General features: G+C 38.6%; 1 protein-coding gene across 2 annotated transcripts in view; it reads left to right on the forward strand.

Moving 5' to 3' along the window:
- Positions 1–12,057, forward strand: part of SPATS2 (spermatogenesis associated serine rich 2) — a 114,737-nt gene that overhangs the window by 71,711 nt on the left and 30,969 nt on the right. For both annotated transcript variants that reach the window (XM_076007230.1, XM_076007231.1), the window contains 5 exons: positions 256–364; positions 1,854–1,903; positions 4,897–5,158; positions 7,540–7,719; positions 11,268–11,403. In XM_076007230.1, the coding sequence (XP_075863345.1) occupies positions 256–364; positions 1,854–1,903; positions 4,897–5,158; positions 7,540–7,719; positions 11,268–11,403 (737 nt within the window). The remainder of the gene's footprint in view (positions 1–255; positions 365–1,853; positions 1,904–4,896; positions 5,159–7,539; positions 7,720–11,267; positions 11,404–12,057) is intronic.

A 12,057-nucleotide genomic window follows, 5' to 3' on the forward strand; every position in this document is an offset into this window, starting at 1 on the left:
TGTAAAATCTAGTACATACGTTCTATTTCTAGAAATGTTCTGCTTTTCTAAGTTTTGAAATTAATTTTTTATATGCTGTTCTCATTCGTGTATTAATCATTCCCAGTGAGATGGTTGTAGGTATTCTCACTGACACTAAAGAGTGATAAATATTATTAAAAATGAAATCACTCTTTCTGTTATTCTCTATAATAGGCCTCAGCTGCCTAGTGACCTATAGATGTTAGAATTAAATGACCCTGTCATCTCTTCCAGATAAATGCAGTACGTGCAATAGTTCCCAACAAAAGCAACAATGAAATCATCCTGGTTTTGCAGCACTTTGATAATTGTGTGGACAAAACAGTACAAGCATTCATGGAAGGTAATCCTAGCTCAGTTTTTTTTTTTAAGTTTGTATTTGTTCAAATAGAATTTGCTTCAGACTTTTATAACATTCAACCATCCAATTCTTCATAGATAATATAGCAGACCCCATGATAACATACCATACCATGACATTTTAAAAATGTTAAATAACCTCTTTCAATACTGTAAGCAATTCACTCATAAGTTATATGATATATGGAATAAGAGACAAGCTGAGAAACACCATTATTTTGCTCAAAATGTTCTCTAATGGTATTTAGAAAGAAATTGTGTGGCCAGTGGTATAAGGAACTTGATTGGATTTGGGTTGATTAAGAATGTAAGAGACTCTTAATATCAAAGTAGTGAGTCAGTGGCCCAGCAACAGATGGCAAATTCAAGGACTCAGCATTCTCTTCTGGACTCTAATATCATTCATTAGTTTGGCTCTGGCAAGTGACTCAAATGTGTGGGTTTAAATTTCCTTATCTAACATATAGAAGATTGGAGGGCTTAGTCAAATAGTTCTGTAGAGTTGAAGAATGTTTTACAAGCTGCTTTCCACATAACTCATTTGAGAAAAACTTTACCATAAGCTACTGTATCATTGAAAAGCAACATCAGATTGGGTCTCCGTGTTTCCATTTTCCTGAATTTGCCAGTATAGGATAAACAGATCCAAATGCTATAAGGTTTTTTATTGTCTTCATTTATTTATTTATTTATTTATTTATTTATTTATTTATTTATTTATTTTTTTGAGACAGAGTCTCACTTTGTTGTCCAGGCTAGAGTGAGTGCCGTGGCGTCAGCCTAGCTCACAGCAACCTCAAACTCCTGGGCTTGAGTGATCCTTCTGCCTCAGCCTCCCGAGTAGCTGGGACTACAGGCATGCGCCACCATGCCCGGCTAATTTTTTACATATATATATCAGTTGGCCAATTAATTTCTTTCTATTTATAGTAGAGACGGGGTCTCGCTCTTGCTCAGGCTGGTTTTGAACTCCTGACCTTGAGCAATCCGCCCGCCTCGGCCTCCCAAGAGCTAGGATTACAGGCGTGAGCCACAGCGCCCGGCCATTTATTTTCTTTTAATGTTAATGTTTGCGTCTAAGATAATTGTGTAGCTCTCTCCAAAACAGTGTAGCCAATGTGATATGTAACCTGGAAGGGAGGTGATGGCCCATTTTGGCTAAAACCAGTCATCTTGGTATTTGATCTAAGATGTATAGATAAAAGAATCTTCAGAAAGGCCAGGCTATGTTAGTCTCTTCTTGGAAGAACTTACTGAGGGAATTACATGGAGAAGAGCTATCTAGGCAGATATTCCAAAAGGGAAGCAAGAATGGTTATCTCATTAAATTACTTCAGACACTTGAATCCTTAACTTTTCCTATTAGGAGCTTTGGAAATTCTCCAGCAATTACAAAATGGGGGGTGGGGGGGGACACTAATTCCTGCTTGTGTGTGGTAGGAGAGAAAATCTATGATTGGTTTCTCTTACAGGTAGTGCCAGTGAAGTACTCAAAGAATGGACAGTAACAGGCAAGAAAAAGGTAAAAATGAATTAAATTTAAAAGCATGATATTGATGTTTATATTATTTCTAAAAATTTAGGCTCTGCAAAAATATTTGAAAGCAAAGGTTTACGTACACATCTTTAGTTTACCTGGGTTAAAAACACATCTTCTTCTTTGACATGGAACCACAGCTGTGTCTCACTGAGTGCCACACAGTCCCCTCCATGTGGTTTAAGGCAGGAAACAGAATGACTTTGCCATGCCACAGTGCATTTGCTGAGGGAATATTGGACGGAAGTGAAAAAGAGAGCAAATCAAAGAAAGTAGAGCTCCTCCAGACAAAGTGATCTAATTGAGTAGTTTTCAACCATATTCATATTAAATAAGTTATAATAATAAAACAGTTCAGATTTTTAGGTCAGACAACTGGACCTAATATTAATTAGCTTTGACATAAAGCCTAAAGAGGGCCTTTGCTTCTCTATTAGGTGACTTGCATAGGGCTCTGATATTCCAGTTTGAGAAGGCAGAAGGCATTTGCGCTATGGATTCAGTCAGAACTGAATTTCTATCCTGTTCCACTGTATGCTGCCTTTGTGACCTGGGAGTATCGTTTAACCTTTATATGCCTTAGTTTCTTATCTCTAAACAGGAAAATAATACTAATAAGTACAAGGACCTAAATATAGTTCCTAACATATTAGTCCTCATTCTGTTTTCCTTATCCACTTAAGACCAAATGCTTTTCCCAAAGGATACTAGGTTGTCTTAAAATTCTCCCCACAGCTCTATACCTTATATGTAGCCTCTTAAGGAAATGCTTTAAGTATGGATTTAATCAAGTATCTCTGTGAAATCTGTTTGGGGTATTCTTTTCTATATTAGGTTAGTGCTGGAGTTCTGAAATGTTTTCTTGATAACTCTTATATCACTTTATTAGGAGTCTTTTCATGTCTTGACCAAACCAGGCTTGGCCTCAATGACCCTTCAGAATTTTTTCCAAGGGATACCTAGTATTATACTACCACATTCTCCTGAAGCTCTCCATGCCTGAAGCTTTGAATGTTTGTTTAACTTCTTTCCACTGCTTTCAACCTACATAGATAGCTTTGAGTGTTCTGGAAAACACCAATTTCTTAATTTATTGGCTCAGGATTATAAGTTATTAATGTTACAAGATATGCGTGAAGGCCGGGTGTGGTGGCTCACGCCTGTAATCCTAGCACTCTGGGAGGCTGAGGTGGGAGGATCGCTCAAGGTCAGGAGTTTGAACCCAGCCTGAGCAAGAGCGAGACCCCATCTCTACTAAAAATAGAAAGAAATTAATTGGCCAACTAATATATATATATAGAGAAAAAAAATTAGCCGGGCATGGTGGCATGTGCCTGTAGTCCCAGCTACTCAGGAGGCTGAGGCAGTAGGATTGCTTGAGCCCAAGGAGTTAGAGGTTGCTGTGAGCTAGGCTGACACTATGGCACTCACTCTCTAGCCTGGGCAACAAAGCGAGACTCTGTCTCAAAAAAAAAAAAAGATATGCGTGAAGCTGGAAAAGTATGTGTGTTAGAGATAGGCAAATTTCTTAAAATATGGAGAAAGAAAAATGGCTTTATTTTGGCATCTCAAATGCCCTAATTCAGTCCATTTAACTTTTGAGATTAGTCCAATAGGATGTGACTATGGGTAGTTTCTGGCATAGTTATTACATACATGGGATAATGATGTGAAAACTTAGCCAGTTTACATAGACTTATTTAAGAGAAAGAAAGTTGAGAGCTGTGTGGAGGAGAAAATTATATCTAGAATTCAGTAGTGCTCTTGCAGGAGAGGGCCACAGAAAGGACTTGGGGAAAACTGATTGAGTTGTATCTTTCTAGCTTTAGGAATAGAATTTAAGTATTGCCAGTGGAGCTGTGGGTTGACAAAACAAAAGATAAAGGACTTTTTTGTTTAATTTTATTGTTAACATAGATAATACATTCCCATGGCTCAAAATTCAAAGATACCAGACTTAATACACTGAAACATCTTTATCCCATTCCTTTGCCCCAGGCATTTGGTTCCCCCCACACTAGGCAAACAGTGTATTATCAATTTCTTATGTATCTTCTAAGATATTTTATACACATATAAACAAATAAGAATATATGTTCTCCTCTTTGCCTGCTTTTTTTTCATGTAGCATATCTTGGAGCTTATTCCATGTCTTAATATATAAAGAGCTTTCTTATTGTTTTTTATGTATAGTTATCCTATTGTTTGGATATACCGTAACTTATTTAACCAGACTGATCAACATTTGGGTTGTTACTAATCCTTTGCTTTTAATAACAATACTATAATACTTGTGTGTGTGTTTGTGTATGTGTGTAATTTTGCACAAGTGTTAGTCTTGCCTAGAATAGATTTCTAGAAGTAGAATTACTGGGCAAAGGGTATATGCATATATAATTTTGATAAGTATTGCTAGATTACCATAGAGAGTACCACTTTACACTCCCACAAGTATTACGAGAATGTGTGTTTCTCTATATCCTCAACCCTCTTAACCCTACAGTGTTATCATACTTTTCCACTTTTGCTAGTCTAATAAATAAAAACTGATAATTCATATCTCTTATTAGACTGGGGTTGCACTTCATTTTATATGTTTATAGCTTCTAACATTGTTTTCTATGGATTGTTTTATTTTTTGTTAGCTCTCTGTATATGTCTAACTCTTTGTTTGAATATAAGTTGCACATTTTTTTTTATATTTTGTAATTTATCTTTTGATTTTGCTTAAGGCAGGTTTTGCCATGAAGAAATGTTTATATTTATGTGTTTGAGTTTATCCAAAGTATAAGATTTTATATAGTAAAATTTTATTTTAGGCAGTAGTTCAACATATACAAAAATGTGTTAAATGGAAGAACACATGAAAAATTGGTAACATTGATTACCTTTGGATAGCTAGAGTTACCTATCTGGATTTTTTTTTTGGGGGGGTCCTTCCTTTTCTTTCCTTTTTTTCAAATCTTTAATACCCTTAGAACAAAAAGAAGAAGAACAAACCAAAACCTGCAGCAGAAGCAAGTAGCAGTATCCCAGATTCCAGTAAATCAGTTTCTATTCAAGAAGAACAGTCTGTGCCTTCCTCAGAGAAAGGTGGTGTTAATGGTTACCACATCAATGGTGCCATCAATGATACTGAGTCTGTGGACTCACTCAGTGAAGGTTTGGAAACACTTTCAATAGATGCCAGAGAACTGGAGGATCCTGAGTCTGCCACACCAGATATGCTGGATAGAACAGGTGAGTTTGTTAACAGATTTTTGAAAAGATGCATTCAGTTGAAATAGACAGTAGCCTCCTGGTTGAGAATGTAATCAATAAATTAAATCTAGTTTACTCTTTAGTTTTTATTGCCTTTTGGGTAAAAGAGCCACATTTATGGCCAGGCGCGGTAGCTCACGCCTGTAATCCTAGCACTCTGGGAGATAAGGTGGACGGATTGCTCGGGGTCAGGAGTTCGAAACCAGCCTGAGCAAGAGCAAGACCCCGTATCTACTATAAATAGAAAGAAATTAATTGGCCAACTAATATATATAGAAAAAATTAGCCAGGCATGGTGGTATATGCCTGTAGTCCCAGCTACTCGGGAGGCTGAGGCAGCAGGATTGCTCGAGCCCAGGAGTTTGAGGTTGCTGTGAGCTAGGCTGACGCCACAGCACTCACTCTATCTAGCCTGGGCAACAAAGCGAGACTCTGTCTCGGAAGAAAAAAAAAAAAAGAGCCACATTTATTATCAAAGTCCTAGAAAAATATAATTCTTCCATTTTCTCATATTTTGACTCTAGCTGAGTCTTGTGGAAGTCTTCTAACTTAATAGCAGAGGAGTACCTTAAGAGACTACAAAAGGTTTTAAGACTTTTAAGTTTTTTTTTAAAAAATTGTAGGCCAGGTATGGTGGCACATGCTTATAATCCCAGCACTTTGGGAGGCTCAGATGGGAGGATAACTTGAGGCCAGGAGTTCGAGGTAACAGTGAGCTATGATCATGGCACTGCACTCCAGCCTGGGTAACAGACCAAGACCCTGTCTCAAAACTAAATGAATAAATAAATAATATTGAGAAAAATCATGATGAGATGATGATGTTGCTATTATTAGTCTAAGACCTAGCATAATGAAAAATATGTGACGATAATTATAATCCCAGCTTTCACAGGAACTAGACTGTTGGTTTTTATAGTCTCACATTTTCTTTCTGGTAAAGTGTTAAGATTAGGGTTATAAATTTACATATTTTGTATATTTATTTGTTTGTTAACCATTTTGTTAAGGGCTGGGAATTTGCTGGGAATATCTCTTTTTAAAAATTACTTATCCTAGTACTCTGGGAGGCCAAGGTGGGAGGATCACTTGAGGTCAAGAGTTCAAGACCAGCCTGAGGAACAAGGAGACCCCTGTCTCTACTAGAAATAGAAAAACTTAGCCGAGCATGGTGATATGCACCTGTAGTCCCAGGTACTTGGAAGGCTGAGGCAGGAGGATGGCTTGAGCCCAGGAAATTGAGGTTGTTGTGAACTAGGCTGACACCACAGCACTCTAGCCTGGGCAACAGAGCACGACTCTGTCTCCAAAAAAAAAAAAAAAACCCACATATTTGTTAATCTAATTCCTCTTGCCTTGCTGCTTCTGGCTTTATAAATGTAATGCCAATGTAAGAATTATGTTGTGCTTTTTAGATGTTCTTTTATTGGTTAGTTTACATACACACCCCCACACACAAAGACTTAGAGAGAACCATTGCACCTATATTGACCTCAGACAAACCAATTATAGTCAGTGGCTTTCATTTTTTTTCTGAGCTAGCTTTCTTCTCATTTCCTAACTCTTTGTCCTTTCTATTCCCTAAAGCTTTAAATTCTTCTTTCTTCTCATTATAACTTATGGAAGCTAGCAGAAGTTGGTGATACTGACTCTTTCTTTTCTTTTCTTTTTTTTTATTTTTTTTCATTATTATTATTATTTTTTGAGACAGAATCTCGCTTGTTGCCCAGGCTAGAGTGAGTGCCGTGGCGTCAGCCTAGCTCACAGCAACCTCAAACTCCTGGGCTCAAGCAATCCTTCTGCCTCAGCCTCCCGAGTAGCTGGGACTACAGGCATGCACCACCATGCCGGGCTAATTTTTTATATATATATATATATTAGTTGACCAATTAATTTCTTTCTATTTATAGTAGAGACGGGGACTTGCTCTTGCTCAGGCTGGTTTCGAACTCCTGACCTCGAGCAATCCGCCCGCCTTGGCCTCCCAGAGGGCTAGGATTACAGGCTTGAGCCATTGCGCCCGGCCTGACTCTATTTTCTTATGTCAGAGTTACAAAGCAGCTACCAAGCTACAGGGAAGCCACTAAGCTGTAGGGAATGAGCTCCCTATCAAAAGATGTGTTAACCACAGACTCCTCTTCTTCATTCACATGCCATTTAGGGCTAAGCCAGAAGCTACTGATAGCCACAACCACTGATTCTGATCTTTGTTGTATTTTGTCAATTGATTTTGTTCACAACCTCTTAAGGGGCATGTTTTTGCCTAAAACATTTTTACTTGTTTTCTTTGTGTACTTAAGATTGCTCGATTGATTTACATCTAAATTGTGCTCTAAAATACTGTCCTCTTTCTTGGACAGGATCCATGCTGGAGAATGGTGTCTCTGATTTTGGGTCCAAGTCCTGGACTATGCACTCTATTCAGAATTCTCAACAATCCAGGAATGCTGCCAAATCTCTCTCAAGACCTACCACATCACCTCAGTTGTCAAATCTGGGGATGGAAGATGTTCCCTTCTCCTCCACCAATAAAAAGTTAGGTAAGTGAGGGGCCCACCTGTGAGAGAGAAAGAAAAATCTGTGGTTTTGGTTAAAGAGGGCAAATTATCTCATGTTCTCATAGATAAGGTTTCAGAAGGGCATCTAGTAATACTTTTTGGTTTGCCAGGCAGTGACTACCTAGCCCTTCCCCTACCTCTGTGTATTCTGCTGGAGCCCGATAGTAGTTTAAATGCTGTACAGTCTTATTACAATAAGTGAATTAAAGTCAAATTCTACTGTCAGGATGACTTATCTGCTAACATTAACCTGTTTCTTTTATTTGCTTTACTGTAATGTTTTTGTGCTATTTCCTTCATTTTTATCTCCTGGTTGACTCACAAGTAAAAAGCTCTTCCATCTCTGAGATGACATTTTAAAGAAATATTTTCACTCCTCTTCACAACTTCATGCTCTTACTAATGTCTGGCAGACTCTAGCTTTAGATAAGATCATTTCCTCTTAAGTAAGTACTTAGCATTGACTGGCAGTAGCTCTTTGCTTTGCCCTTTTTTTAAAAAAACTATAATAATCATTTGAATAAACAGCTAATAATTTAACAGAGATAGTAGCCCCTCTGAGTTTTTTTTTTTTTTTTTTTTTTTTTGAGACAGAGTCTCACTTTGTTGCCCAGGCTAGAGTGAGTGCCGTGGCGTCAGCCTAGCTCACAGCAACCTCAAACTCCTGGGCTCGAGTGATCCTTCTGCCTCAGCCTCCTGGGTAGCTGGGACTACAGGCATGCGCCACCATGCCCGGCTAATTTTTTTATATATATATCAGTTGGCCAATTAATTTCTTTCTATTTATAGTAGAGACGGGGTCTCACTCTTGCTCAGGCTGGTTTTGAACTCCTGACCTTGAGCAATCCGCCCGCCTCGGCCTCCCAAGAGCTAGGATTACAGGCGTGAGCCACAGCGCCCGGCCCCCCTCTGAGTTTTATACATCTAAGCATAGTGGGCCACTCCATTGAACAAATGAAACACAGAAATGTAAAGGACATTTGTAATCAGTAGCTCTTTATGGAATTATTTATTCCATATGAACTAAATTTTAATTAGTGAGGCCCTTCTTCATTTTTCTAGTAGCCCTCAGCCTGCTGGGGAACAGCAAGTCTTCGACTGTCTGGTCAAGCAAAAATAAAAGAAGGTATATAGGCACAAGGCTTGAAAGCTTTTAGGTAGGTTCTAAAAGAAATCAAGTTGAAATGAGGAAGACTTTAAATAAAAAATTGAAACAGTGTATCTTGGCACAATTTTAAACTTTTCAGATCCATGATTCTGACAGTCAGTTGTATATATAACTTTGTATATAAGTAAATATAGAAAGATTAATAAAATTCTTGGAAACTGGTTAAAATGTGTTGGGTAGGTAAGTGCATTTCGTCTTTTTCTACAAAGCTGGCTTCCTCACATACTGTGCTTCAAACTGCACTATAGAGAGAGAACTTTTTAATTTTGCCATGTCCACATGGTAAATTATATTCTTTTTTTTTTTTTTTGAGAGTCTTGCTTTGTTGCCCAGGCTAGAGTGAGTGCTGTGGCGTCAGCCTAGTTCATAGCAACCTCAAACTCCTGGGCTCAAGCAATCCTGCTGCCTCAGCCTCCCGAGTAACTGGGACTACAGGCATGTGCCACCATGCCTGGCTAATTTTTTCTCTATATATGTTAGTTGGCCAATTAATTTCTTTCTATTTATAGTAGAGACAGGATCTCGCTCTTGCTCAGGCTGGTTTCAAACTCCTGACCTCGAGCAATCCGCCTGCCTTGGCCTCCCAGAGTGCTAGGATTACAGGCGTGAGCCACCACGCCTAGCCTAAATTATATTCTGTTTTTTGTAGAGACAAGGTCTCGCTATGTTGCCCAGTCTGGTCTTGAACTACCGGCCTCAAGCGATCCTCCTGCCTCAGCCTCGCAAACCACTGGGATTACAGGCATGAGCCATGATGTCCAGCCTCTTTTTGAAGTCTTTTTTCTCTCTGCGTAGTTTCATTTTGGGTAGTTTCAAATATTGCTGTCTTCAAATGTATTAATCTATTTTTAAACTGTTTCTAGTCTGCATTTAATTCCATCCAGTATATTTTGCATCTCAGACATTGCTTTTTACATCTCTAGAAGTTCAATTGGGGTCTTTTAAAATATCTTTCATGTTTTTCCTTAACATGCTTATGTGCTTTCCTCTACCTTCTCGAACCTGTGTCATCTAATCATAACAGCTGTTTGATGCCCTTACCTTCTTAATTCTATCATCTCTGTCACTTCTACATCTGTTTCTGTTGATTGATTTTTCTCTTCATTATAAGTTATAGTTTTCTGCTTCTTTGTATGCCTAATTTTTTATTGGATGCCAGACGTGAATTTTACTTCGTAGATTACTCAATATTTTTGAATTTCTTTAAATATCCTTATGATTTTTGGGAGGACTTGGTTATGTGGAAACTGTTTGAGGCTTGCTTTTAAGCATTGTTGGATGGGACTAGAGCAGCCTTTTAGTCCAGGGTAATTTTGCCTTGTTACTGAGGCAGTATCTTTCCAAGTATTCTGCTTGGTACCACATGTATTGTGTCCCATTTCTCACTCTTGCTGGTGTGAACACAAACTATTCCTGGCCTGGGTAAGCTCTGGTGATTGTTCCGCTTGCTGCTTTCCACCTGTTCTTTTTCCTGTCTCGGGTGGTTTCTTCACACTTGTGCACTGATCAATACTCAGAATCCTCTGTAGTTCTGTGTAGCTCTATCCTCACCAGTACTCTCCCCTGAGAATTCTAGCCACCGTGGCCTCCCTGAATTTTCAACTCTGCTCACTCAAATCAGAGAGACTACCAGGCTCAGTTAAGTATTTTTCCTCCCTGCACTACAGCCTGGAAACTCTCTTGAGGCAATAAGTTGGGGCAATCATAGACCTCACTTCATTTGTTTCTGTTTTCTCAGGGGGAAAGTACTCCCTGCTGTCCATTGGCTGACCGTTGTTTTGTATATTTTGTCAGTGTGTGCCTGTGTTTAGTTGTTTAAGATAGGAGAATAGGCCGGGCGAGGTAGCTCACGCCTGTAATCCTAGCACTCTGGGAGGCTGAGGCAGGCGGATTGCTCGAGGTCAGGAGTTCGAAACCAGCCTGAGCAAGAGCGAGACCCTGTCTGTACTATAAATAGAAAGAAATTAATTGGCCAACTAATATATATAGAAAAACTTAGCCCAGCATAGTGGTGCGTGCCTGTAGTCCCAGCTACTCGGGAGGCTGAGGCAGCAGGATTGCTTGAGCCCAGGAGTTGGAGGTTGCTGTGAGCGAGGCCGATGCCACGGCACTTGCTCTCACCTGGGCAACAAAGCGAGACTCTGTCTCAAAAAAAAAAAAAAAGATAGGAGAATAAATCCAATTCTTGACTGGGCTACTTATTGTTTCAAAAATCTATGAAAACATCAGTTTTTTTGTTGGAGAGAGTGGTCACTTAGAAAACATCCTTAGTCCACACGACATTTGCCTTAGGTGTTCATATCCAACTGTCAAGTTAGCTATGTACCTTTTCTTTATTAATCTTGGGTTTTTTTCCCCCAAGGTTCCAATATTGAAAAATCTGTAAAAGACCTCCAGCGCTGCACAGTGTCACTTGCACGGTATCGAGTTGTAGTTAAAGAAGAGATGGATGCTTCCATTAAGAAAATGAAACAAGCTTTTGCTGAATTGCAGAGCTGGTAAGTTAAGTTGCATTTAATATCAGTAGCATAAAAATGATCACTTCATAAAGATGGTCAGCCATTCACCAAATTCTTTCATTCCCAACTCCTAACTAACTACATAGTGGGAGAGACTTAATTCTGTGGTGTAATTAGCTTTCTGCTTCATTCTACTTTTAGTCAGTGTGGGAATGAGTAATACAAAGAACCCACAATGTTCTAGAAATGGGCCTGAGGTTAATATTATTGAGAAAGGGACAAATAATTACAGAGTAGATTATACCCTCTTACTTTAAGGTCTGTCACCAGGATCCTATAACAAATGAGATGATGTTTTTGAACAAAATTGTAAAGTGGAAAAGATCTATCTTTGCTTTCCTGGGTTCTTCCATCCTTCTTAATGCACCCCATCCCAATGGTCTTTTCTGTGCCCTATTATTAATTATGGATTTGTTTTTAATTTTATGTTTTCAAACTGTGCTCTGTGGAATACTCATTTCTTAAGATATATTAGTATATATTCTTTGGGGAAAACTGGGTTTGGAGGTTAAAGAGATATGAAAATACTTTATTTTACTTCTCAGTGCCTTTTCAATGCTAATGTGTCTTGTGAATTATAAGAAGACGCTATACTGTGTTTATCAAATATATTTGATGATAGAATCTTTTTGG

Source organism: Microcebus murinus, chromosome 10 (genome assembly GCF_040939455.1).
Source record: "Microcebus murinus isolate Inina chromosome 10, M.murinus_Inina_mat1.0, whole genome shotgun sequence".
In the NCBI taxonomy this organism is placed as follows: domain Eukaryota; kingdom Metazoa; phylum Chordata; class Mammalia; order Primates; family Cheirogaleidae; genus Microcebus; species Microcebus murinus.